The 26,810-nt window shown below is 35.5% G+C and overlaps 1 protein-coding gene across 4 annotated transcripts in view; it reads right to left on the bottom strand.

The window, feature by feature from the left end:
* Hasp (Hig-anchoring scaffold protein) overlaps positions 1 to 26,810 on the bottom strand; it is an 818,047-nt gene that overhangs the window by 93,463 nt on the left and 697,774 nt on the right. For 3 of the 4 annotated variants that reach the window (XM_085816685.1, XM_085816687.1, XM_085816686.1), the window contains 2 exons: positions 22,635 to 22,829; positions 4,367 to 4,582 (listed from right to left, as the gene is read on the bottom strand). In XM_085816685.1, the coding sequence (XP_085672811.1) occupies positions 4,367 to 4,582; positions 22,635 to 22,829 (411 nt within the window). The remainder of the gene's footprint in view (positions 1 to 4,366; positions 4,583 to 22,634; positions 22,830 to 26,810) is intronic. The other variant, XM_085816688.1, reaches the window with a different exon arrangement.

The raw sequence follows: 26,810 nt of genomic DNA, 5'->3' as shown, positions 1-26,810 counted from the left end.
TTAAAGTCAAACCGGCAATTCTAGTCAGGCCAAATATTTCCGCGAATAGTTGCTACTCAAAGAACTTATTCTCATGAAGCATTTTAGTCAATTCAATTTGGAGTAAAAATCAATTACTGTAGAGAAATCCTGTAAAACTCGAGTAACCGTCCCCGACACTATCATCTTTATGTATTTGAGTACTATATTATTTGTAGAAATTAAACATTGGAAATTGTCATTATGAAATCGAATTCAAAGTAAAGTTGAAATAAACATAGAAGATTATAAAAAAGATAAATAATGCAAACTTTGTAAAAACAAATCAAAGAAAACATAAAAATAATATAAAAATAATATAGAAAATAATATAAATAAGATTAGTGAATGTACATGAAGATATAAAGGCCAGAAAGGTATTAAGTAACTTACATTCTTTCTAGTGGGGGAGTTGGCAAAGTGTTCTCTTCGTGTCTGACTCAGAAGTGTAGGGTGTCCGAAAATTCTTAGCGGCAGTAGGGGCTTTGAATAATATCAGTCGGTAAGACTTGGGTGAAGTAATTTATGGTAGTGGGTGGGACTTGGAATTCTTGAGGGATGTATTTTGTGGAGTTCTTATCTGAGAGAGACCATCTGTTAAGATTTTTTGAAAATACTAGTGAATGGAAATTAATTAATTTCTGGCTAATTGTCGTGTCGCAATGATTAAGAATTTAAGAAAGGAAAAAGGCATTTTCGCTGTCCAAGAGCTAATAGACAGTCTAAAGGCAGGAAATAGGCCCATTTTTTTAGTAACAGTATAGTAACAGTATATGTCTGAAGACAATTAGCTTTTTACAATATATACAATTGAGTAATTACACTATATACAAATCTTTCAACTGACAGTCATCCAACTTATACCGCCTTCTCAGGTTTAGGAATAAATTATCATATCCCTATCAGTTAAATGATTTAGAGTGAGTATTTAACGCCTGCTCTTTTAAGGCAATGGTTGATAAATTGAAAGGGAATTAGATTATTTTTAAGAATTTTGATAAGGATCAAAATTTCGCGTTGTAAATCTATTGTATCTGTGCATATAGTTTTAATTCGTTGTATTTGATTAATTATAGTATTGTTAATTACTTTTTTGGATATGTTGGAGTTCCAATTTATTAATTTGTTAGTATTGAAATTGAAGTTTCTTGTTTTGTCAAAAAGTAAAATTTTTTTGTAGTTAATGATTTGAAGATCTAAAAAGTCTATGCTATTTTGTAAATTATTAGTTTTATTAAGTTTAAGACAATTCGGATAAATGTCGGAGTTTTCAATTTTACCAAAATTATTAATTGTAATAAGGTCATCAATATATCTGTAGGTGTGTTTGTAGTAATTTAACTCTTGTGGTTGTAGATTTTTTGGAAGTTAAATTCTTTGACAAATAAAAAGATATTACAGATCGAGGTGCTGGAATGTAAGCCCACTGGCAATCCTCTGACTTGTTTAAAAAGTTGATTTTGAAACTTGATGTAGTTATGAAAAAGTGTGCATTTTAGGTAGGTTTTCCATTTGTCAAGAGTCATGATATTGAGTATATTAGGGAAAAGTTTTGGTAGATCAAGTAGACTGGTATAGATTTCTTCTAGAGGAAGTGAGGTATATAAGTTTTCAAAATCATAGCAGTTAATGTTTTGGATGTTAATGGTATGAATGGTATTAATGACAGGAGTGTTATTATGAATGATCCAGCAATAGTTATGATTAGTGTTACAATCATTGAAAATAAATTTACAGATTTTATTAAGTTGAATTGAAAAATAATAGTCTATATTTTTCTTGTAATTATTAGTTCCATTAGCTATAAATCTAAATTTTAATGGTGTTTTATGGAATTTGGGAATCGCATAAAGATTAGTAAATCTGTTGTAGTTTGCATTGAAAGTAATATTGAGTTTCTTATGAAAAGTTTTAATCCTGTTTATTATAGATGTTTCTGTAAGGTTGGCTAATTGATAAGTAGTTGCGTTGAGAAGTTCTTTATGAATAATCTCAGTGTAGAATTGTTTTCATATAATGCTAAAGTTATTAGTTGCTTTATATATATATATAAACATAATCTTCATATATATATGAAGATTATGCTAACATGGTTTCGATCAAAACGCTAATCCTCACGAATTTTAAAGTTAAATACAGTAGAAGTCCATTAGTCCGGCATACAACAGTCCGGAATGACCGATAGTCCGGCATCGCTCCGGAAAATTGTAAAAAATTTTGGTTTTCTCCAAAAGTGTGTCTTTAAAGCAAATAAAACCGCTCGAGAGCTATTCGGAAGTTTTCGGGGTAGTTCGAGATCATCCGGAAGCGCTGGTATTGTTTGGAAACAATTAGCGGCCGGCTAGTCTCAGCTGTCACAACAAATTCAGGTGCAGTGCAGCTCCGTTAATCAATCACGAAGCGTCTTCGCCATTTTTTTGTGCGTTGTTGTTTTGTGTCCTTTCACATCGCAGGAAACGTAACTTTTGAAACTGTTTATAAAAAAAGTGATTTTCGTTCTAACTGTACAGTGACCATGTTTTCAAAACCTAAGCCTTCGAGTTCAAAAGGAGAGAAACGAAAACACGTAACACTGACTCTCAATCAGAAACTAGAAATCATCAAAGGGCTAGAAAAAGGCGAGAATAGAAATGTTTTAATGAATGAGTTTAATATTGGCTCATCAACTATTTATGACATTAAAAAACAAAAAGATGAACTAATGAAGTTTGCTTCTCAATCGGTAACAACTGAAAAATTGGCTTCTAGACAAACATTAAAAAAACCAAAACTGGAACAGCTAGATAGTGTATTGTTCAAATGGTTTAGTGCAGTACTTTCTGAAGGAAAGCCGGTAACAGGGCCAATGATTGTTGAAAAGGCAAAGAAATTCGGCCAAGATTTAGGAGTTGCTGAAAGTGAATGTAATTATTCTGATGGTTGGCTCAGAAACTTTAAGTATCGGCATGGAATTCGAAGATTTGATGTAACTGGAGAAACCCTTTCAGCAAACCAAAACTCTGCAGAAAAATACAAAGACGAGTTTGAGAAAATAGTGGCTGATAATGATTTAACACCTGAACAGATTTACAATGCTGATGAAACAGGGCTATTGTGGCGATGTTTACCAACATCTACTAGCTACAATGCTTCAGAAATTATTGATTTCCATATCATTAGAAATAAATTTTATACTAAACGCCAAAACTAATAAACAAACAAAAAAATCAGCGTTATATTTACAAAATTACTGTGAAAATTTTGTAAATATAACGCTGATTTTTGTTGTTTGACTTCTGAATTAGTATTTATTCGGCGTGTTATTGTGTCTTAATTAAACGCCAAAAGTCAAGAAAACAAAAAGACATTCGTGACTTTTTTAAATCTAAGTGAAATATGTTTTACAGTACGTGTACATACATTATATGAAATGTAAAATAAACTTTGTTGTATGTATTTGCATACTGTATTTTTAGTTTAATTATTAACCTAATTGTTCTTATAATTACCGCCCGATAGACCGGAATTTTCGGTAGTCCGGCACCGAGCCGGTCCCGAACGTGCCGGATTATCGGACTTCTACTGTAACAACAATGGTAACAGCTACATTTACCAGCTCATCATTTCTAGAGAATAAACATCCAGACTGTGTTTGAAGTTTTGTACATTAATGGCGAAAACAAATCTCACGTATGTTTATGCGACCATTTTGAATAATAAATTTCGACACGGTCACAAATTAGAAGCAAAATATTACCTAATCGTGCAGGGTAGAATCCTGCAGAATAAATTTCAGTACAAATTAATAAACTTTGAGAGAGAGATATGTGAAGACTGATGTGATTTAAACTTAAACCTGGCGACCTAATTATTTATTACTTAGTTCAGATGCAGTATCGTAAAAGTAAGTTTATAGAAGTAAAGCAATTCAACTATTACTTTTTTTGCAAGTGCATATGCATTTCAAAAATTAAGCTTTTCTCACAAACCTCAGCAACGGGAGAAAGCATTGCTACATAGAAAAGTTTTAACAAAAAAGAGCTGATAGGCAAATTCAGCTCCACGTAAGGCCAGATTATGACGGAAGTTGGAGCGATGGGAAAGAATAATTCTATTGTTCCTATTAAATATACATACAAATTATTTCGAGAAAAATTTATTTAAAAAAAAATAATTTTCCAGTTATTCGCAATAGCAAAAACCTCAGGAATTAAGTTTTAAAACCTTTACTTTGATGAAGAATGAGAAACAGAAGCTTCAGGGTATAAAAAGCTTTCTGTTTTTAAAGGAATCTTTGCACCACTAGGTATTCCCGAAGAAAGAAGTCATGATAAATATTCTACAAAAATTAAAACAAATTCTTACAAACCTGGCGAAATGACTGACACTTGCTTCAGGGAATGGTGTTGACATGCCGGTGAATGAGGTTTAAGGATCCCCTCAGAACAGTATATTGCCTCTTCGCTGACCCTCACGTAATCGGGCTTGCAATTGTAGTCAATTGAGGACCCATGAGATATTGTCAATCCTGATCTATAACCACCCAAATAATGACCTTGAGGTATGACAGGAAGTTCACACGGCTCTAAATAAAGAAGGGGAGAGTTTTTCAATAAATTATATAACGAGAATACAGAAGAGAGTATTTCTCGAACTTTATTTGGCACACAAATTTGGGCAAAGAATTGCTATAAGTAAGTTTTTGGGATTTGATAGGACTATTTTAATAGCTAAATACAAACTTATTTAAATTTGTTAACTAGGCTAAAATGTGAATATTATTATCAGTACTATTCCTTTAACGTTTAATATTTCATTTTCTATGTGTATTCAAGTAAGAAAAAGTTTGAATATGAGAAATCACAGCTACCTTAAATAGTAAGTTTTTTTTCATTTTATCTTCATATTTTGCTTATACTGGCTTGGCTGTAATGGAGAAGAATACGCAAAAGCCTGAATTAAAACTTGTAACAGAACTATTAGGATGTAACCGAACTATTTTATCGTACGCTATCTAGTAAAAACGAAATCATTTTATAGTTAGTTGATCTCCAGCTGTTACGAGGATAGGTTCTCCAATATTATGCCATTTTGGTGTGCTTCTGTTTTGATGTATATTTTCATTGTAATTATTTCTGTTCTCTGTTAATAACCACTTTTAGAAATAGCCGCCGGCGTTTGTGTTTACAGAAGTCGCTTAATAACTAAAGGTTAAAAAAAAAGAACAGATTTGATCGCAAGTCTTTAGGTGAAAATCAAGGTTTTATATATATTTTCGTAGTACTGAAAATCATAAGACAAACATTACATTCTAAGCATCAGAAATTTATTTTCAGAATTTTTAACATTAGTAAAGTTATAAAGTTAAGCTGCTGAAAACTAATTTAACTACGGTTTAATTTACGGTCGTTCTTTCGTGCTTGGCTGACGGCAGTAAGCTTCGTCCGTTCATCATTTTTTTTAAAAAAAACTTTACCGAAAAACGTTGTGTTTCCATCTGGTGTGCTGGTTCGTGCCCATGAAAAGGGATGGATGGATGCTGACGGAACAGTCGATTGGCTTAAAAATGTGTGGGATAAAAGACCGGGAGCAACTTTCAAAGGGAGGCAACATTAAAAAGCTCGATATTACATTAATTGCTCAGTGGGTTAAAGATGCTTGGAACGAAATACCCTCTGAAATGATTATAAAATCTTTTAAAAATGCTGTATTAGCAACGAACTAGACGGCACAGAAGATGATGCTGTTTTTGAAAGTGAAAATGACGACGAAGGCTCTAGTAGTGATTGTAACGATACAGAGTTCGAGACTGAAAATATGTATGATGACGAGCCAATGATGACAGAAAAGTTCTATGAAATGTTTGGCGAATCTGACCATGAATCGGACGTTGAAGGATTTTGATTTTGTTTATATACCAAGGTATTTTTTATCGTATATTTACTTTTTTTCTCAGATGATTTTGAATAAATGTAGTGCTTAAAAAAATTTTCGAAGTTTCTCGATCGGAATTCTCGGAAGTGGGAGGTCGACTTATACGCGGGTTTCTTATTTGCTACGAATTTTTTATGTCGAAGTGGGGGGGGGGTCGACTTATACGCGGGTATATACGGTAATTTCTGATTTATATTTAAATAAAATATTTGATCTCTTAATGTTCTATGAGAGAAAATTTCAATCAAGAAGCGTGAAAAATAAATGTTAGTAACTATTTTCTCGTTACTATTTTATGTCGACATAAAAATTCAAATAGAAAACATTTCTGAATGACAACAATTTATACTCCAAACTGATGAATAAACAATATTGCTTTTTAATCTAATGGCGGGTACAAGTTGTCATAGACGTTGGCCAAGGCCGGAAGCGCTGGGACTTTATTATGTAGGCACTTAATAAGTGGGCCACCATTGCCTATAAACAGAAAATAAGGCAGAATCGCACGATTAAAAGTAAACATGAAATTACAGTGGAATTTTACCAAATACATACCATGAAGTCAGAGAGGTTTTGGATATTTTGTAAAATGCTTTGTAAGCGCAAACGTTTCTCATTGAAACACTATTTAGAGGACTCGCCATTTTAATTACAATCTTTGCTTGTCAGATTAAAAAAAATTGATTCGCCAGTAAGTAAAATCTTAAGTAGAGGAAAGTAAGTAGTTTAGTAAAGGAAAAGTTTAAATACACGTTGGAAAAATAAAAGAAAGAAGAAATGTTTGATGCATACAGTTTTCTGAAAGAGCATTTTACCTTTGTAAAAAGTGAATTCGAAGTATATTCTTGCTTCTCAGTACTCAAACACGACATTTATAGTCTGCCAAAAATGGTAGTAGCCAAATTTAACCCAAAAAATACATAAACACGATACCTTATGTTTTATACAAATTAATTTAACGTACGTTTTCAAAGAATGATTTACACTCACTTCCAAAAATTAAGCACGGAGAGGAAAATGCTAATTTCTGGAAGCCAATCAGAATTGAAGAGGATGCAATTCTCTGCAGAGGTAGATGGAAGTATGCAAATATGTTAGGTAACAGCCAATTGCGCTTTCATGTAAAGAAATATGCAAAAAAGGCAGTCTTATAAGAAGCCAGCTTTACGAAGTGTTACAGAAGTTGATTGTAAGTGCTGATAGAAGGTGTTTAAAACTTTCGTAAAATTTGTTTTCAAGACATGCGCGTTTCTATGACTTCTAGAAGACGAATGGAAGATTTTGAGCGCTGGCGTACTGTGGGGCGCATTGAAGCAGCACAGTCGATCACAGATGTTGCTCTTTTCTTCGTTCATCATTCTGTAATTTCACGTTTATGAAAACAAATCCAAACCACACAGACAGTTGTCCGAAGGCCCGTAGCCGGTCGCCCAAGGGTTACAAACCCCGCGGAAGATGGATATATTGCTATTGTAGCCAAGCGGAATCGCAGAGCGACCTCCACACGTGTGACATCTATGGTTACAGCGTCCGTTGGTAAGGCGATATCCGCAGCTAGTGTACGCCAAAGATTACATATGAGTGGACTGTACGCCCAGGTACCTCGAGTTTGTGTTCCTCAATCCGTCCAATCAAGAGGGGCACGATTACAGTGGTGCCAGGAACATATCAATTGGAATGTGTCTGACTGGGGCAATGCCATGTTTACTGATGAGTCAAGATTTTCTCTGGAGCCAGATGACAAGCATATAAGGATATGGTGTAAACAACGAACACGCAATCAGTCCCAAAACATCACCGAACATCACGCATTCCGAGGCGGAAGCATTATGGTGTGGGCAGGGATTTCATTAGGATACCGCACCGAGCTGCACATCTTTAAACAGCGTTCTTTGACGGCTGTCCGGTATCGAGATGAAATCCTATAATCCATTGTGAGATTATTCGCTGCAGCCAGTTGGCTCTACTTTTGTTTTAATGGACGATAACGCACGTCGCCATAGAGCTGACATCGTCGATGACTATCTGGAGAGTGAAGGGATTACGCTTATGGTGTGGCCAGCATATTTGCACGACCTTAATCCCATTGAAAATATTTGGGATGCTCTCGGCTGTGCTGTATCTTCCCGTTTCCCACCTCTAGCCACTCTTATTGAGCTGGAAACTACTCTACAAGAAGAATGGTGATTGCTTAATTCTGCGGTGGTTGACCATCTAATTGAAAGCATGGTCACAAGGTGTTAACTTTGTATACAGATGAGGGGGATCACATACCCTATTAATGTCCTTTTTTTCATTTTATGCTGTTTATTTTCACTTTTTACTTAATTCTGTTTAAGTCTCCAGTATGTCATTATCTGATAACTTACAAAAATTTAATATTGTTTTCATTTCTGCATATAATTATTGATTTTGTTTTATGAATAAATATATATGCTACTTTTCTGCTGAATTTTGTGTCAATCAAAGTAGTATTTGTTGATTTTTTTTGCATTTTACATCTTCGTGCTTAACTTTTGGAAGTTTGTGTCAACAGGGATATGTCCAAAGATGTCCCTTTATTTTAAATATTATTTTATCTGTCTATAATGAAAATCTCCAATAAAGCTTAATGTTGTCAGATCATCAAAGACCTTGTCTGACAAGGTGTTATACCTTCTCAGATCATCAATAAATAATTCTTTAAAATATTTGCCTACATTAAAAATAACCTCCAAATATATTGTTGCATGTATACGAGTTCGTAATATATTGAATGTGTTATGGAAAATTGTTATGTATTATTTTGTTGTGTACAATTATTATGTATTATTTTACTGTTCATAAGTTATTCTTAGTATTTATATTAGTTTACTGTGAACAATGAATTTGTAATGTTCGTGTTTAAGAATTATTGTATAATAATTAGTATTGTTTGCGATTCAGAAAAAAGGGCGAGGCTTGTTACTTCCGTTTCCCACGAAGCGGTCAGTTGCGGCCAGCTGCATTTTCCTCTTTTCGCGGGGGTTGAAAACATGTGTTTTGCTCGTTCAGAGGCGAATAGTTCTAAGGGGCGGCGATTTTTGGACAGAGTTAAATGTTGGAAACATTCTTCTGTTGCGTGGGAAAGGAAGGAGGGTCTGTCATTTTGAGAGAAAGTTCTGAATTTCTGCAAATTCTTGAGGCTATTTATTGCTTTTGTTCCAGTGGCTAGAGGGAGTCCAAGTTTTGCTTAAGATTGGCTAAATTTTAATTTTATTAATATTTCACCCAATGGTGAATTAGAGGCGTTTCTTTGTGAGTGTCAACCGAGTTTTCTTAAGCCGTTGCACGAGAGGCAGGAGAGGTTTTTGACTGAAAAAGAGATTTTAGCAGATTTTTCAGAATCTTAGCGGGTTTGATCCCTTGACGATGGCCCCTTTGGGGCCAGCCGCGGTCAGTGATGTGTTGCTGCACAGATCAGTGAGCGATAGCGAAATTTTTGTGCGATTTCTGACCAACTCTTCTGAGTGGGAGCAGAGATAAAGGAAACGCGGCGACCTTCCGGGGGTCGACCGTGGGTTACTGTTCAGGGATATTACCGCGTCCCCTTGGTTCTGGCTGCGAAGAACTTTTTGAGCCCGTGCGGATTCTCATCGGGATAAACGGCGGCGAAGTGTTTTTCCTGTCCTGCGGCATAATGATTTTGTTTTCATCATGGTGGGTTTTAGTAGAAAGAGACAGATTTTCTGATGGAATGGAACATGGAATAAGGGCGGGTCTCCAGTTCCCATTATAATCCCGAATTGCTCGAGCCGAAGGATACAGATTTTGTGATGATAATATTGAATAAAGGGAGTGGCTTCTTTTCAAGTATTTTTTATAAGGTTTCGCGCTGAAGATGCAGATTATTGACTGTCGTCCTCTCCGCTTGTCTGTTTGTCTGATTTCATCCACAGCGTCAGCACGAACATTTCAAAGGATGATTTTAGAGTTAAAATGCTATCGGACAAAGTAGTGCTGGAACTATGAGAAAATACGCGTGGTGCCTTGAACAGACTCCAGTATCAGTTTCCTGACAACAATGAAGTGGAACTATTAGAAAATTCCCGTTGTGCTATGAACAGACATCAGTATCGGTTTTCCTGAAAACGATGAAGTGGAACTATGAGAAAATCCCCGTTGTGCCTGGAACAGATTTCAGTATCTGTTTTCCTGACAACGATGAAGTTTTGGCCGTTTTTGCTTCGACGAATTTGGACGAGATCCGGGCTGCTCCCCGAGTCCCTCAGACTTCTGTACGAGGATTTTGTGAGTGTATTTTTGTTTCCTCTAATTTTGTTATTTTCTACTAGTGTTTTGTCTAAATAGAAGGATTGAACTGATTATTTTTTAATGTTTAATGATCATGTTTATTTCATTTCTATATGGCCTTAAAATAAATATTTCTGAAAAGAAATTTTCACTAAAGTAATTGTGATTTCAGTATTATATCCAGGAATTTAATATTTACTAACTGGCAGAATATAATTTGTTCTCTTTTCTAAATAGGAAATTATTAATTAATGATTTGTAGTATTCACACTCGTACTCGAGATAAGTGAAAAAAATGAGATATTATTGAGAAAATGTTTAGATTATGTTTTGTAGGGGTAGTCTGGCCAGCTATTTTAATTTATAATATTTGGAATATTTAATAAATATGTTTATTGATTTAATTATTGTATGTTATTTTGTGAGTTTCGATTGTGGTCTACAGTAGGTCACCCATGTGATCCTTACGGAACATGGTTATTCAATCGAACCTGGGTAACCATATTGCGATAGTAGAAAAATCAGTTTTAAGAGTTGTGACTATACGATCGGCTACTTAATTTATTTTGATTTTGTGAGTAGACTTCTTAAGTGTGAGGTTTATCCTTCTCTGGTGTTTCTAAGAGTTCTGTGTTGCATTTTAAATGTAATGTGTTTTAGGGCTATCTCTAGATTAGTGCTGAAGTTTATGTGTCTTCAGGTTGGAGACCTTAATTTGTTTTATTTTAGCGAGAGATGACGTGTTAATGATTTTGTTGTGGAAATGCTTTTTAACATTTGTTTTGATAAATAATCTTTGTTTTCACCAAAACACCAGGGAGGATATTTTCCTTTATTTCTTTGATTAAAGGGTTAAGATTTTGATTCTGAGAGTAGTAACTTAGTACTTAGAAAGATAGTACCTAGTTTTAGTAGTTGAGTATTTTAGGTCGCGGCACCAAGAAGAAATTAGCTTAAAAGTTAAATGAGAAAAGGTAAATAATTTTTTTTTCTACGTAACAAATGCGCATAGAACCGATGATAGCTTGATAAAATTTATTTTTACCAAAAGGAACACTTTACAGTTCTGGAACTTTCCACAAAAAGTTACTCATACAGTTCTTCTCAGTATCACAGAGTACAATCACTATCTACAATTGGAACTACTAGAACGTTAATCAAAGCGCATCGAAAGAACGAAGTTTGCACGAAGATCTTACTCCGAAGTTTTAACTGAAAGTTCTGAACTAAAAAAACTGAGAGCTTGAACTTGAATGATGTGAACTGTAATCGAGCTACTGCACCAAGGTGCGATTTTGGCAGCTTCTTGAATGTTAGTTATAATAGCCCATGACAATGAAGAGTTCCTGCTCTTTAAAGGAGAAATAGGAGGAAGGTAAGGCAGGAGGCAATCCGAAGACCGCAGGAAAGGAGCAATCAGAAGTGTTGCAGGTCACGTGCAACGTGCACAGAATGTGTCTAGACTCTAGACTAGCGAGACAACTAAGTACTGAAATTCTTAGGCGCAAAACAACTATATTGCAATAAATATAAAATCATTGAAAAACAGAAATACTAAAGAAAATAATATACGAAGTCTAAACTATACAGTACATATATACAAATTCCGCAAAGAAATTTAAGTAACAAAGTTGCTGTAGCAGTCCGCAAGTAAATAAGCCACGAATAGTCAGATATATCTATCTTCCCGTAAAGTCCTCTGTATCTTCCTATCCTTCTCATAATTAACTAATTGTGTGTAGTCAACAATATCGCAAGTAGTGGCTTTGTTGAAACATTTACCGTTTGTGTTGTGCAGATATGTTTTAATATCTTCAATTTTAAGATCTTTATGGAGCAAAGAGTTTCTGACAAAAAAGTGTGCATCTGTAATTATCCTCAAAAACTTATTTTACGTGGTTTGTAATTTATGCATTTGGCGTCCAATGGCTATGTTCCATGCAAGTAATGCACAGCAAAGGACTGACTTAATGCAAGTTATGTAAATATGTTTTTGGTTTTTAGGCTGAACTTTGAAAATAGACCTATAACTAGCAGAAAAACAATTTGAAATTCCTAATGCTTTACTTGTCACATTATCAGTATGGTCATTCCAGGTAAGAGTTGTATGAATCAGTTTCGATTTCAAGTCCTTTTTACTATAAGCAGTCATAATATATCTGCGTTAATCTTCATTTCAATTTTACACCGATTTTCCATATCTGTTTGTTTCTGAAGGTTTAGAATAGCATGATTAGCATTAATTGACTTTGTGCCAATGACCGTATCGTAGGCTTGGCAAGCTAACAGTGAATAATTATCAAAATTTGGTTTGGAGAAGTCGTATATATAAAATAAGTAGATCAACGGTCCCAAAGACGACCCTTGTGGCACACCAGATTCCATTTGATGTGCTTTTGAGTTAACATTACCTCATGTAACAATGAAGATGCGATTTTTGAGAAATGAAAAAACTGAGAGCTAATACTCTTTCCGGGCTTGCGTAATTTTCCCCTGGCCGCAGAAAAATCTCTAGAACATTCCATTTCTCGAAATTACTGTAATGTTAAAGTTACATACGATTAAATTTAAGGGCCGAATGTTTTTTACAATTACATATAGCGATCAATTACAGTTATATAGGGATCGGACCAATATGTGGCCAAATTTGAGGACAAAAATTAGTTTCCCAAACCACCGCCTGCTTGGAGATATCTCGCCAATTTAGCGAGATAGCCATTTATCTCATTATTAAGTAGACTTGCCCCTGTAATCTTATTTTTCTGGCAAAACTTTGTTTCTTAAGGCATTCTATGTTACATTGTGCAAGAGATAACACAATTTTACATATAATTTCGCTAAAATTATTTACATATATAAAAACTATAACAATATTTTATGCCTCGAGTAGAAAATAAAAAATACTGTTTAACATTTTGTAAGACTTGGTTAAAAGGAATAAAATGTTATTTTTAACAGAATACAATACAAGAGAGGGTTTTTTCCTTTGTAAAAAATGAAGCTCTACATTTCCAAAAAAACTTCGAAAATTTCTGAGCTCTGACCAGTTTGTTTCGCTTTAAACCTACGTCTAATTTCCTTGATTAATTAATTCTGAATAAGAATTTTAAACAAATGCAATGATTTAATACAACACAAAGAAACTTTATTAAGGCCACCATTTTAAAGTATCAAAAAGTTTTATTATACCTATGACCAAAAATAAAATATTAAAAGATATACATTACATACTACATACAAGTTGAAAACCCACTAAGACACAAACCTGACTTCATTACGTATAATAACAATTACTTGTTATTTAAAGCAAGCATAAAAAACCTTTCCTCAGGCTCTCTTAGCCTAAGTTTAAATTCATTGAAAGCGGAGTACTCTAATGGATAACGTCGGTCAGACTTCTCGAAAGAAACAATCTCTAGATTGCTCTTTCATATCTTTCCACAACTTTTGTATTTATTCTCTTATTTCTATACCACTGGATAGAGCGCGAGTCTAAGTTTTCTTCAGCTATTTAAGCCGGTAGCATACCTGGTTATCTAAGCATCGCCTTCGCCTGGTTCTTAGACTCCTTAGCTAAATTGTTCTTGCTGGTAAGGGGCGCATCATCTTTTATACTTTCCATCAGAAACGGAGATGCATTCTTATAATGAAAATAGGCCATAGCTTACCCGTATTCGCCATAAATTAATAGACTCCTTTACCTGTAGTTTTCAGTTCTGAAATACAAAGTACTAATAGTCCTTTTTTTTAACCTAAAATTTAGAAAAACAGTAACTAATAGTATATTGATTTATTTAAACTCAAGTATATTTCGTTTTTTCACTCATCCCATGCCATCATAATTCTGAAAAAAGCTTCTCGCTAAGAAACTGGCCAGAAAAGTAGAAAAATAAAAAGATAAATAGGAAAATAATAAATAATAGGAAATTAATAAAATCTCACAGGTGAACAAACATTTCTAGTTTTTTAATAAATATGGGCAAATAATTTGGTAATATTAATAGAAGCCTAGGTTATACTATCAGGTTCAATGTTCCGTCTTACCTTCTTCGGGAACATGCAAGGACCTGACTCGGAACAGAGAGCTTACTAAAGCTATGTTCAAAACTGTGGGAAGTAGACAGGATACACAAGAAGGGTATACAAAACCCTTTACTTTTCTCTATTTACAATAATTTCCGTACTTCGGAATACAATGACCCACCACTTGTGGTCTAAACGTAAGAATATAAAAGTAGAACTAAACTCTAATTTAACTTTGAAATAATAAACGTGGAAGATTGGCCTTATATTAACAGGAAGCCGTATGTAGTACAGATAACTGAGAACACTACAATACGTTTAGAGTTATCAAGAGGATTAAACCTCTGGCCTGGAAGGCAACCAGCAACTGAGTCAAACTTCTAAGGTAAGCGGCCTGCTTCGACTCACTGTTTCCTCTCTCTCGCTTGGCAAAAAGCCACAACTTAAATACTTGGCGCTCGCCAGACAAACTTTGCATAAATACATTAACGCTTATAATTCTGGCCGGAAGTAGAAAATAAGAAGTGATAGTAAAGATTTAAAATAAAATAAACGTTAGTAAAACTTAAGATCCTTACATACTTCCCGCCAGAGTTAATTAGTTTGAAACTGAGGTCTAAAACGACCTTGTTGAAAACTTTTAGCTCTAGAATCTAACGCGAGGCCAATCTTTTACAAACATTTTTCGCTAGAAACTAGAAATTTAAAAGAAAGAAATTTGTTTTTACAATAGCAGCTCCCAGGACACACAATTTTTTTCATCTGTACTGCATCTAAACAGGAGCTTTTATTCAAATCTGGTTCCTTCCAGAGATCTGGAAGGAAAACTAGTTTAATGAAATGTTACACAATGAAATGGCAAGTAACATGTATAATTATATTTCTCTTAACATTCTTATTTCATTCATAACTATTTTAGTTATCTCTCCCCGTGCTCTCTGACATGTGTTGTAAAAGAACACCAAACACGAATGTGTTTATGTCTATGTGTTCAATACTGCCTCCTACAATCAAAACACTAACGTGTTAAAATTCAACATACCAAGACCTCGTAACACACCCTAATTTCAACTCTAAACCCTGAGGTACTATTCTGAAAGTGGCTAACTCTGAAGTGTAGCGTCAGAGAGCCTAACTACATCATTCAACCTTTAACACATATTCACCATGATTTAGTCTTTTTACAGTCACACGAATAAAAAAAAATTTAACATTACTTTCACTTTTACCATATCACGGTATTTCTTAACATTTAAAATAACAGTTCACATTGTATATAAGAACATATTAACATGCCGTTAATTTTACACATTTGAAAACATACATTAGTAGTACATTGGTAACTTCTATTCTTTTCAAAGCAAGTGCCAATTCTTTCTACATTGAAATAATACATTTCAAAAAGTCTTTCAGACTAAAACTTCTTTCTTGCATTTGCTGCGGAGAGTCCTGTCGGATGAGTAGATCTTCCGTTTTAGAGCCGGGTTATAGTTGCCGTCATTTCTCCTGGTTCTCTTTGCATACGTCGTCCTTCTCCCTTCCTCATTCTGGGGGTGTTCGTCAGTTGTCTTTTCTGGACGGTGAAACGGTTTCTTTTTCTTGTTACCTTTACTTTTCCCGAGGGGAAACTTTCTTTTCACTTGCTCCTGCCTCTTAATGGCTTGCCCTTGTACTTGTCGTTTTTCCACCTCTGGTGCTTGTGCCTGCGGTGTCTGCCGTGCCGGATCCTGCAAAAGATCTAAAAATATTTGCATTTTATTACGATCATAGTAGGGTTTGATTTGATCAATGTTTGCGGAGCAGGATTCACCATTTCTGGCTTTTAACACTACTACAGCGTGAGTTATTTTTTCTATGACATATGGTCCTTCAAATCGTGGAAAAAATTTGGCAGTTTTATCTTCTGGTGCTGAAGAAAGTGAATGCTTAATTTTTAAAACTTCATCCCCTACTTTATAAGTTACTCCCCGTCGTTTCAAGTCATAATATAGTTTTTGTTTTCTCTGTGCTACTTCAGTATTCTTTTTTGCTTCTTTAATTAGTTTTTCTATATCACCCATTTTAAATTCTGGGGCTCTTTGTTGCACATAAAATAATTTATCTAACGGTGTTATAATCTTTCTGCCTAAAAATAACTCAGCAGGAGTTTTGCCCGTTGTATCATGTTTTGCGGTCCTAAGGGCGAAAGCAAATTCATTGACATAGTTATCCCAGCTTTTATGAAAATTTTTAACATAACTACGGATAATTTTCACTATATTTCTATTGACCCGTTCCGCTATATTTGATTGCAGCCGATACGGGACCATTTTTAAATGACGTATGCCCAGTTTTTGGCACATGTCTTCAAATACATTACTTACAAATTGAGGACCATTATCCGATATAACTTTTAGGGGCGCCCCGTATTTTAAAATATATTTATTTAAAATAGAATCAGTAACTAATTTCGCGGAGGCTCGTTTTAAGGGAACAATTTCGGTCCATTTACTAAAATGATCAACTATAACAAGGAGATAGCGACTTTTATTTAACTGACTTTTTGGGAAAAGGCCCAATAAATCGATGCCAATTACTTCATTTGGAAATTCGGATTTAATACTATTTAGAAACCCGGCCGGGCGGAAATTAATATAATTAACTGCTTGACATGTTGGGCAGGACTGGACATACGCCCTTGTTAACTTTTGCAGTTCAGGAAAATAGACTGCCTCGCGTACGCGTTGGATAGTTTTTCGAATACCAGCATGAGAAGCTAAAGGGCTGTCATGGAGCTCATGCAGGATATTTAATCTAAGACTAGCTGGGATAACAGGTCGAAATTCGTTGTTGGAATTCGTAGTTTTTGTGCAGAATAATAGACCATCTATTAGTTCGTAATGGACCGCCCTATTTCTTATCGCCACAATATCTTGGTGGCTAAAATTTTCAGGATCCTTCAAATACTCATAAATACTTCCAAACTCAGGATCCTTACCCAGTTCTGTTATTACAGTTTCTCGGGAATTTATTGTACACGCTGTAAGCATTGCAACTTTTACGGTATTACCCTGTTCGTCTAATTTAATTCGTGATAGGGCATCTGCTACGATATTTTCCTTTCCGGGGGTATGCTTGATTACCAGATTATATTCTTGCAGCTTGAGTGCCCATCTTATTAACCTTGGGGATAAATTTTTCCCTGAGTACAATCTAGTTACCGCCGCATGATCAGAGTACACTGTTATTGGCGCCTTTCCAAAATAGACTCGGAACTTTTGCACTGCTAACAGAACTGCAAGTGCCTCTCTCTCGGTCGCGGAATAGTTTCTTTGTGTTTGATTTAAAGTTCGGCTAAAAAAATGCCACGGGCTGCTGATTTTGCGAAAGAACCGCTCCTACCGCATAATCCGAAGCATCCGCTGAAATTTCTAAATTCTCATCCTTTTCAGGAAATTTCAACACAGGGGCTTGCGTTAATGCTTGTTTTAATTTTTCGAAAGCACTATTGGCTTCGGCCGTCCACGAGAATCTTGCCTTTTTCCTTCTTAATTTTAACAATGGTTCAGCAATAGCTGCAAAATCTTTTATAAAGGACCTATAATATGAACAAAGTCCTAGAAAAGAAGAGAGCTTCTTCGCCGTGTTTGGAGTCGGATACTTTTGTACAGCGATTATTTTTGATTCGTCTGTCTCTATTCCTTTCTGAGATATCTTGTAACCTAAATATTTTCATTCAGGGGCTGCAAATTTGCACTTTTCGACATTAACTTTTAGACCGGCCTCATTTAATAAAGAAAACACCTGTCTTAAATCCTGTACATGTTGGTCGAGATTATCACTAGTAATAATGATATCGTCTAAATAGATAAATGTGGACTTTCCAAGAACAGGTCTTAACACAATGTCCATACATCGCTGAAATGTTGCCGGCGCCCCTGAAAGGCCAAACGGCATACGCAAAAATGCATAAGTGCCAGACTTGGTTATAAAAGCAGTCTTAGGCATGTCCTCAGGCCTAACCCCTATTTGAAAATAACCAGTCGTTAAGTCTAAAGTCGTCATATATTTGGTGGATGTTATGTTCCTTAGAATTTCGTCAATAATAGGTAACGGATATACCGGATATTTAGTTATGGAGTTTAATTTACGGTAATCAATTGCGAATCTCCACCTTTTTGGATGTGTCAAAGGATAGTCATTATTTTTCTTACATAAAACCACCGGGCTAGCATAACTACTTGAGATGGGCGTTATGATCTTTTTACGTAGCATATCGGTGATATGCCATTCTATAATTTTTTCCTTATTCTTATCATACCGGTATGCTTTGTGGCGAACTGGCATTGAATCTACGGTGTCAATACTATGGTTAGTAACCTGAGTAAATCCTGGAATATCACTAAATAACGAAGCAAATTCACTTACCACTTGTCGGATTCTTCCTTGCTCGTCATTAGGCAGGTGGTCAAGATTTAACATCGGCGGTTCAGCCTTTTCTGCACGAACTGGTTTCATCGTCAGCTTAAGGGCCGCTTCATTAAAATCCAGCGTTGCTTGTGCCTCTGAAAGAAAATCTATTCCTAAAATTATATGTGCTTGCAGATTCTTTACTATAAAAAACATCACCTTTACTTGTTCGTCCTTGATACGGACATACAGCGGTACTTTACCTATACACTTACATTTTTCTCCTTGCGCCGCTAACACTGTTGTATTATCCGAATTATATATGCGGTATTTCCGAAAATACTTCCTAAAAAAATCTTCTGCCACACAGGAACACTGCGCGCCTGTATCCAGGAGTGCGGTGGCTGGGATATTATTCACCAACACTTCAGTCTTCGGAAGAGTCAAATTTTTCACCATTACTGTATTTAACTTGAAGGAAGAGGGGTTTTCTTGGCCTTCGGATTTCCGCACCTCTCGTCAGCAGAAATCCGTTTTAGTTTAAATTATTTTTCATTTCCGTGCTTTCCTTCTTTTTCCGCTGGCCTTGAGACTTTTTTCCTGGATTGCTATTGAACTGTCGACGTTCGCCGGCTGTTTTTGAATGCTCGGGTTTCCTTGCCCACTGGTTCGCTTTGCTTCCGTAGCCGTGTGCTTGAGTTTGCTGTAGTCTTGGCGCACCAAATTGGTTTCGCTGTTGATATTGGAGTCTTCTTTCAATGTCCGCCGTTCTTCTACTTTCAAACTGGATTGCTAGCTCAAATAACTTTTCCAGTGTAGTCGGATTTCTTAATTCAATAAAGTCTTGCACTTGGGGCAGTAACCTCGGCAAAATCACTTGAATTATCTCAGGATCCGGACGGTTTCCATACAAGAGTTTGAAGACGTGAATTTTTCTTAAAATAAAGCTTGAGAGGTTTTCGATTCTTTGTTGATATATACTAAAAAGTTCCGTTTCTAATTTCGCACGATCCCTTACGACAGGGAAGGCTTTTACTAGGGCAGTCTTGAAATTCTCGTAAGTATAGGTGGGACTTCCTGCTTGACCCAAGAGACTTCTGCCTATACATTTGAACCAGTTAAGCGCTTGGCCACTCAAAGCGCTGGTAGCTAAGGTAACTTTTTGAAATTCGTGCACAGGGTAGAGCATGAAGTGGTCATCCAATTTTTCCAAAAAACTGGTTACCGGTGAGTTTCCATTAAATGTTGCTTCTGGTTTCATCGAAGCGCGCATGGTCTGGACGATGTAACCAAATCCTTCCAGGGCGGCAGCTGGCATTTCTGGATTCTGAGCCGCTTCTGCAGGCAGCACAGGTTCTTCTTTAAACTCGGCCATGGTTATTCTTCTTCGTTGGGCGCCACTATCAGGTTCAATGTTCCGTCTTACATTTCTTCGGGAACATGCAAGGACCTGACTCGGAACAGAGAGCTTACTAAAGCTATGTTCAAAACTGTGGGAAGTAGACAGGATACACAAGAAGGGTATACAAAACCCTTTATTTTTCTCTATTTACAATAATTTCCGTACTTCGGAATACAATGACCCACCACTTGTGGTCTAAACGTAAGAATATAAAAGTAGAACTAAACTCTAATTTAACTTTGAAATAATAAACGTGGAAGATTGGCCTTATATTAACAGGAAGCCGTATGTAGTACAGATAACTGAGAACACTACAATACGTTTAGAGTTATCAAGAGGATTAAACCTCTGGCCTGGAAGGCAACCAGCAACTGAGTCAAACTTCTAAGGTAAGCGGCCTGCTTCGACTCACTGCTTCCTTTCTCTCGGTTGGCAAAAAGCCACAACTTAAATACTTGGCGCTCGCCAGAAAAACTTTGCATAAATACATTAACGCTTATAATTCTGGCCGGAAGTAGAAAATACGAAGTGATAGTAAAGATTTAAAATAAAATAAACGTTAGTAAAACTTAAGATCCTTACAATACAAGGCCAAATTATTTCTTCTTAGTCATCAAGAAAATGAAACTTACTGGAAACGTAAGCAACTGAACAATTATATAAAGTTTTCTTCCTTAAGTGTAGATAAAGACAACTGCTATTTTGTGTAATCGGTTTTAAGATTTATACGTTTCCAGAACATTATACTGTAAATGTTAATGTCACATTAACCGAACATTTAGACCGCACAAGACACTAAATAAGATGTCAATAAAGAACTGAGCATATCTTAATGCAATTTTTAATATAAAACCAAATTTAAATATAAAAAGAAATACTGATTTTGTTACTGTGTCTTAAAATTGAAAGTATTTCTTAAACGCCGAAGAAGTGTTTAGTTATTTAAAAGAGGAATTAACTCTTTCCATCATATGAAGAAAATTATTTTGAAATCTCACTTGAAAGATCATAAGGAAAATTTGACAAAATGAAATAGTTCTTGGACATTTAAAATAGTATTGAACAAGTGTGCAAGAAGAGATGATAAGAATATGAATTGCAAAATTAATGAACGATGGATATGAAGAAATGTATTACTGACTATGCGATATTCAAATTACTCTCACAGTCTTAAGCATATTTTGCTCTTAGTTTAAATGTAAAAGATTGACTCAAAAGATTTGATCCAAACAAAACTAGAGAAAGCTAACTAAACTAGCTGAGGATGAAAACGTGACTGAATTAAATGCAGTCTCCATCTCGTTCAAAGTTCTTCCCTTTTACCTTAATACGGCCCACCAGCGGCCGAGCGGTAAAGTCGTTGAACACTGGTAGTTCGGTCTGAGGTTCGAATCCCGCGAACGGGCTGGCTGCATGGGCGTTTTAGTGGTTTACCCCATGTGTAACGTGTATACGAGCCAGTTTCCCTTAGAAAGTCCTCCACAAAGGCATCCCTCCCCATAGGCAGATAGCCCTAGTGTGCTTTGCCATAATTAAATACATCATCATCACTACCTTAATACACCGATGCACCCTGATTTGAATGCTATGCGAAAGCCTTTTAATTGAAGAGTGTTTAGCACAGTTTATGATTTGGCGTGGATGTTTTACATGAATTTAAAAAGGGTTACCTTTAACACGTTCGCTGCCAACCACGAGTTATCTCGTAGGTCGAAGTAGGTTTCGTATGTCGCTCGGCAGCGTACGTGTTAACATTTGAATGCAAATCTGGAAATATATGTTTCACTTCAGAATGTTTCTGTGTTATCAATATGTTTCTGTAAAATTATTGCTACTGCCATAAGTTTCATCCTCATTCCTACTTTCACCTTCATTGTTACTGGACATTCGTATTGAAACCATTGATGAAAAGTTAAAAGCAGCTTGATTCATGGGCTGGTGAAATTTATGGGTCATGGACAAAATTGTAATTTTTGTTATTTCTATTTTTAACACAGATATAATTTTAAAAGAACTTTTAAAGCAGCAAGAATCATGTCAGTTTTTTAATATATTGCGAATATAATGTACGCAATTTTGGTAACACTTGCATGACGCCATCAACTGCACCTCTACGTAAATCAAGCATCTGGTGACATCTATGAATGTAATTAAGGACTACACTCTAAGAACACATACGAACGTTCACTAAATGCCTAATTATAATGCCTAAACTAAATGCCTAAACAATACAGGCTCCTGCAAAAAGAAGTTTAAGCTTACGTTGATAAAAAGCAACACTATGCAATGTAGGGTTAATATACAAATACAGAAGGCGAAGGAAAGAAGACCAGACTTAAAATTCAGGTAAATCCTTATCCTGTTGCCTTTTGGAAGCGTAGTATGATCGACGGACTATAAGAGGTATTAATCCTGGAACACTACCCAGAACTAACCAGAGGAATAGTAATAACATTTTTTTTTCAAAATTTGATCTAAAATTGAGTTATAAATTCAGATTCGGTGAAGAGTGTATGAAAAGCGACTTCAGAAAGTTTCACTACATTTTAGTTACAGGTTACAATATACAAATTATCAAACATCTTTACACTTCTGAAATTAATATTGCTGCACTTACTTGCTGCACAGTAGGGGAAATTGTCGATGGCCCAGTTACCGTACCAACATCTGAGAGAATCCACGCCCATCAACTCGAATCCCGGCAGACAAGTAAAAGTCAGAATTTCAGAATGAGGAACCTCTTCATTCTCGATCAACGTCCTCTGTAGGTGATTGTAGATTCCATTTGGGGTTGAAGGAACCAGACAAGTCACTGTTGGCAGATACATATAAACAAAAAAAGTTTATAGATTTTCAAAAAATTATTTAACGTCCCAAAGACAATATATAATAATTGTTTAGAAAGTCACGATAATTAGTACAATGTTTCATATTTCAAAATAATGAGTTAAAAATTTTTGATCAGCAAAAACAAGCTTCCATCTGAAAAAATGTTTGTTTTTTAACACCATTAACAAAGTTTTGCATTACCTTATAAAATATTCCGGGCTATTTACAAATTCTTCAATTTACAAATTAAATTTTAAAATTAGTTGAAAAGTATTAAATCTTTCTTCAGTTTATAAAATGACAGTATTAATTACTGTCTTCATCGAAACAGTATCGATGTGACTAGTACTAACCATATTGTACTGACTATTAACCATATTGTATTGTAATCTTAGTATCAATTTATTCTTTGATGTAGTTTCAGAGAAAGCATTGATATTACATTTCCTGTTATGTGGATACTTTCTCTTGCTAATCGGGTATTAGGAACTATTTCTTAAATTTAATCTCATAAAAACTTTTTTATCACTTAAATTTAATTTTATATTTATGATCTAACGATAAAGAAGCGGCCGGGGTATTGACCTTTCATTTAAGAAGATTAGATTTCATGCGCAAAGTACGTGTATTTGAGAATGACATTATTGTCTAAATTATATAAATTTTATTCTGTAGATACAACTATAAAAATCTGATGTGTACACCACAGGACTTCCTTGTACGGGATATTACACTCATGTCCATAAATTAAGGATAATGCAAAATCAGGAAAAGGAAGAGTTAGAAGCAAAACAAATTTGACTTATTTGTAAAGCTTATTTATTAAACAAAAGGTAAAGAGCAAAACAAGAGGCTTTATGTTTGATATTATTAAAAAATTAGCGATTTTTTCTCCCTGGAGCAAATTACAAAAAAAAAAAAAATATTTAAAAAAAACCAATATTACATACCGTGTTTATGCGAATCTAATGCGCCATCGAATGTAATGCGCATCTCCATTTTAAAACTTTAAATAATAAAAAATGTGTTTGTCGGCGAATGTAATGCGCATTAATGGAATGAGGAATTTTTTGAATCTTATTTTATACAAAAACGGATTTGTATATAAATTATCAATCAATGGTATGATAATTTTATTTAAATTTAGATACCATATTTTATACAACAGTGAATTTATACATAAAGTAGCAGAACATAGAATTAACCTATTAGTGGGCTATTGTTATGTGAAACAATCATTGTTAATTACCACTACCGTATATACGGTACCTATCGTAAAATATGAACATGAAATAAATCGTAACATTTCTATCTAGCTAACAGTTTCTACAATCAGTGATTAATAGTAAACGTCTTTATTCACAAATGTTTTCATCACTGGAATCCTCGCAGCTCTCTTCGTCAGAAGCAGATTCTTTTCTTCTTTCCTCATCATCATCATCGTCATCCTCGGCGTTCCAGAGCACGTCATCTTCACTGCGATTCAATGAATTTGAAATGCAGCATTTCTTGTATCTTTTATTTCTGTATCCTCTATGCAATAATGTGTCAACGATAAATGTAATGGTAAATGTAGTCGAGAAATACAGTAATCCATTGTTACGATTTAAATTTGTTTGACGTCATCGGCGAACTTTGCACTCGAATCTAATGCGCACCCCAATTTCGAATGCTTCATTTGGCCAAAAATGATGCGCATTAGATTCGCGTAAATACGGTAGTTGGTATGATTGTTAATACATTGTATGTCTCCCAGACGATGCAATACAGTCCGTACAACGCCTAGGCATGCTGAGTATCAAATTATCGATCTGATCTTGGGGGATATTACACCACTAAAAAAGAAATGCTCTTCGAAGTTCCGGTAGACATGTAGGAGGAGGTTGACGGGCTGCAACTCATCAGCCAAGCATATCCCACACGTGCTCTACTGGATGTGTTGGTGTTGGTGTATTTAATTATGGCAAAGCACACTAGGGCTATCTGCCTAAGGGGAGGGATGCCTTCGTGGAGGACTTTCTAAGGGAATTGGTTCGTATACACGTTACACATGGGGAAAACCACGAAAACACCCAATGCAGCCAGCCCGTTCTCGGGATTCGAACCTCAGACCGAACTACCAGTGTTCATCGACATTACCGCTCGGCCGCTGGTGGGCCCCGTGTTCTACTGGATTCAAGTCCGGTGAGAATGCTATCCAGTCCATACGGGTGATATCCTAAGATTTAAGGCATTCGCTTACGATGTTTGCACGGTGAGGACGGGCGTTGTCATTCATAAACACAAATTGTGCGACCATGGCGCCCCGAAACAAACGTACATGTTGTTCCAGGATGACGTCCCGATAGATTTGGCTTGTCATGGCTCCAATTTGAACATGCAGGTCAGTTCTGGAACCCAGAATAATTCCACCCCAAACGAGCACTACTGCACCACCGTAACGGTGTCGTTCAATGATGTTTTCTTGGTGGTAACGGGTACCTGGAGCTCTCCATATGAAGTCCGAAGAGAATCAAACTGCAAGCTAAACCTGGACTCGTCAGAAAACATCACACAAGCCCACTGTTGCGATGTCCACAATGCATGCTCTGTACTCCAGGCTAACCGCAGGCGACAGTGAGTTGCAGTAAGTGGAACGCATCTGACAGGTCTACGAGCTTATAGACCAATCTGCCCTAAGTATCTGTACACGGTCTGCCTTAAAATTGTCGTACCAGTGGCTGAAGAGAGCTAACGAGACAGGTCTGAGGCTGTGCTCCGCCTGCTTCTTTTGGCTGTAACTGCCAAATACCGGTCCTCAATCCGCGTTGTAACTCTGGAGCGACCTGTGCTGTAACGTCTTCTCACATTACCACCATCTTGGAATCGTTGCCAAAAGCCTGGAAATGACACTCTGGGCGATTCCAAGTTCGTCTGATACTTCCAGTTGGGTACGTCCACATTCCAGTCGGCCGATAATTCTACCACGTAAACAATCATCCAAATGCGTCCTTTGTGTCATAACTATTCAGTTATTGTACTGAAATTCTTATAAAGCGCCTGCGAACAATTTTACTTCTTTGCCTGTATTCCTTATATATCACTCTCTTACACTCTCGTCATTGCGACGTACCATCGGTGTCATCTGGTTACTTCCTGAAATTTGCATATGATTCTTGAAGATGTGTGTAGTGATTTTACAGGTGATATATTTTTTTTAGAGTTCGATTTCTGTGTGACTCCGAATTATCCTTAATTTATGGACATGAGTGTAAATTATACACACTGTTTAATATTATTATTATATTTATGTTTAATATTATATTTATATAAATATTTGCAGAAGGTTAAGCTGTTGTTGATGGGATAATGTTGGATTTTAGATGACGTGAAGCTTATGTAATTTATGAATGTTTTAATTTAATTTAATTTAATTATTTATTTATTTATTTTGTTTTTGTTTTTGTTTCTTGCATGTGGCAATCGAATGATGTGAAATATTTAATGTTTTGAACGAAAGTTTTTTAGTGTGTTGAATTACACGACGTTGCTTTATCATTAAATCAATTTCATACACTATTCTGTTTGCACATATTAATCGCTGTTCACCACTGTAAACAGAAATTTGTTATTCTGTTTACGTTTAAAACTCACTTCGTAGTGCTCTGATCTGATAAGTATATATATTTATTTACTCAATAACTATTTACAAGAATTATTCATTCTACTATTTTATGATGAATTACATAGATAGGACTATGTTTTTACTTGCAAAGCTGTTGGATTTTGTTTTACTCATCTCTTATTTTATGATCTCATTTTACTATTATAGTTACATAAAATAACGGCGTTTCAATTTTGCAGAACTTAAAAATTACTATTCTGTTTATGTTTAAAAATCATTCCTTAGTGCTTTCATTACCGCCAAAAAAATTCGCCAAATTTTGAACTTTCCCCGCTTATGGAATATTGGGCATAAAAACTT

The sequence above is a fragment of the Stegodyphus dumicola genome, chromosome 5, assembly GCF_044657685.1.
Source record: "Stegodyphus dumicola isolate Sdum_Otavi_A_Nest chromosome 5, ASM4465768v1".
In the NCBI taxonomy this organism is placed as follows: domain Eukaryota; kingdom Metazoa; phylum Arthropoda; class Arachnida; order Araneae; family Eresidae; genus Stegodyphus; species Stegodyphus dumicola.
Note: the sequence above shows the minus strand (reverse complement) of the source record. Positions and strands in the feature narration are given on the sequence as shown.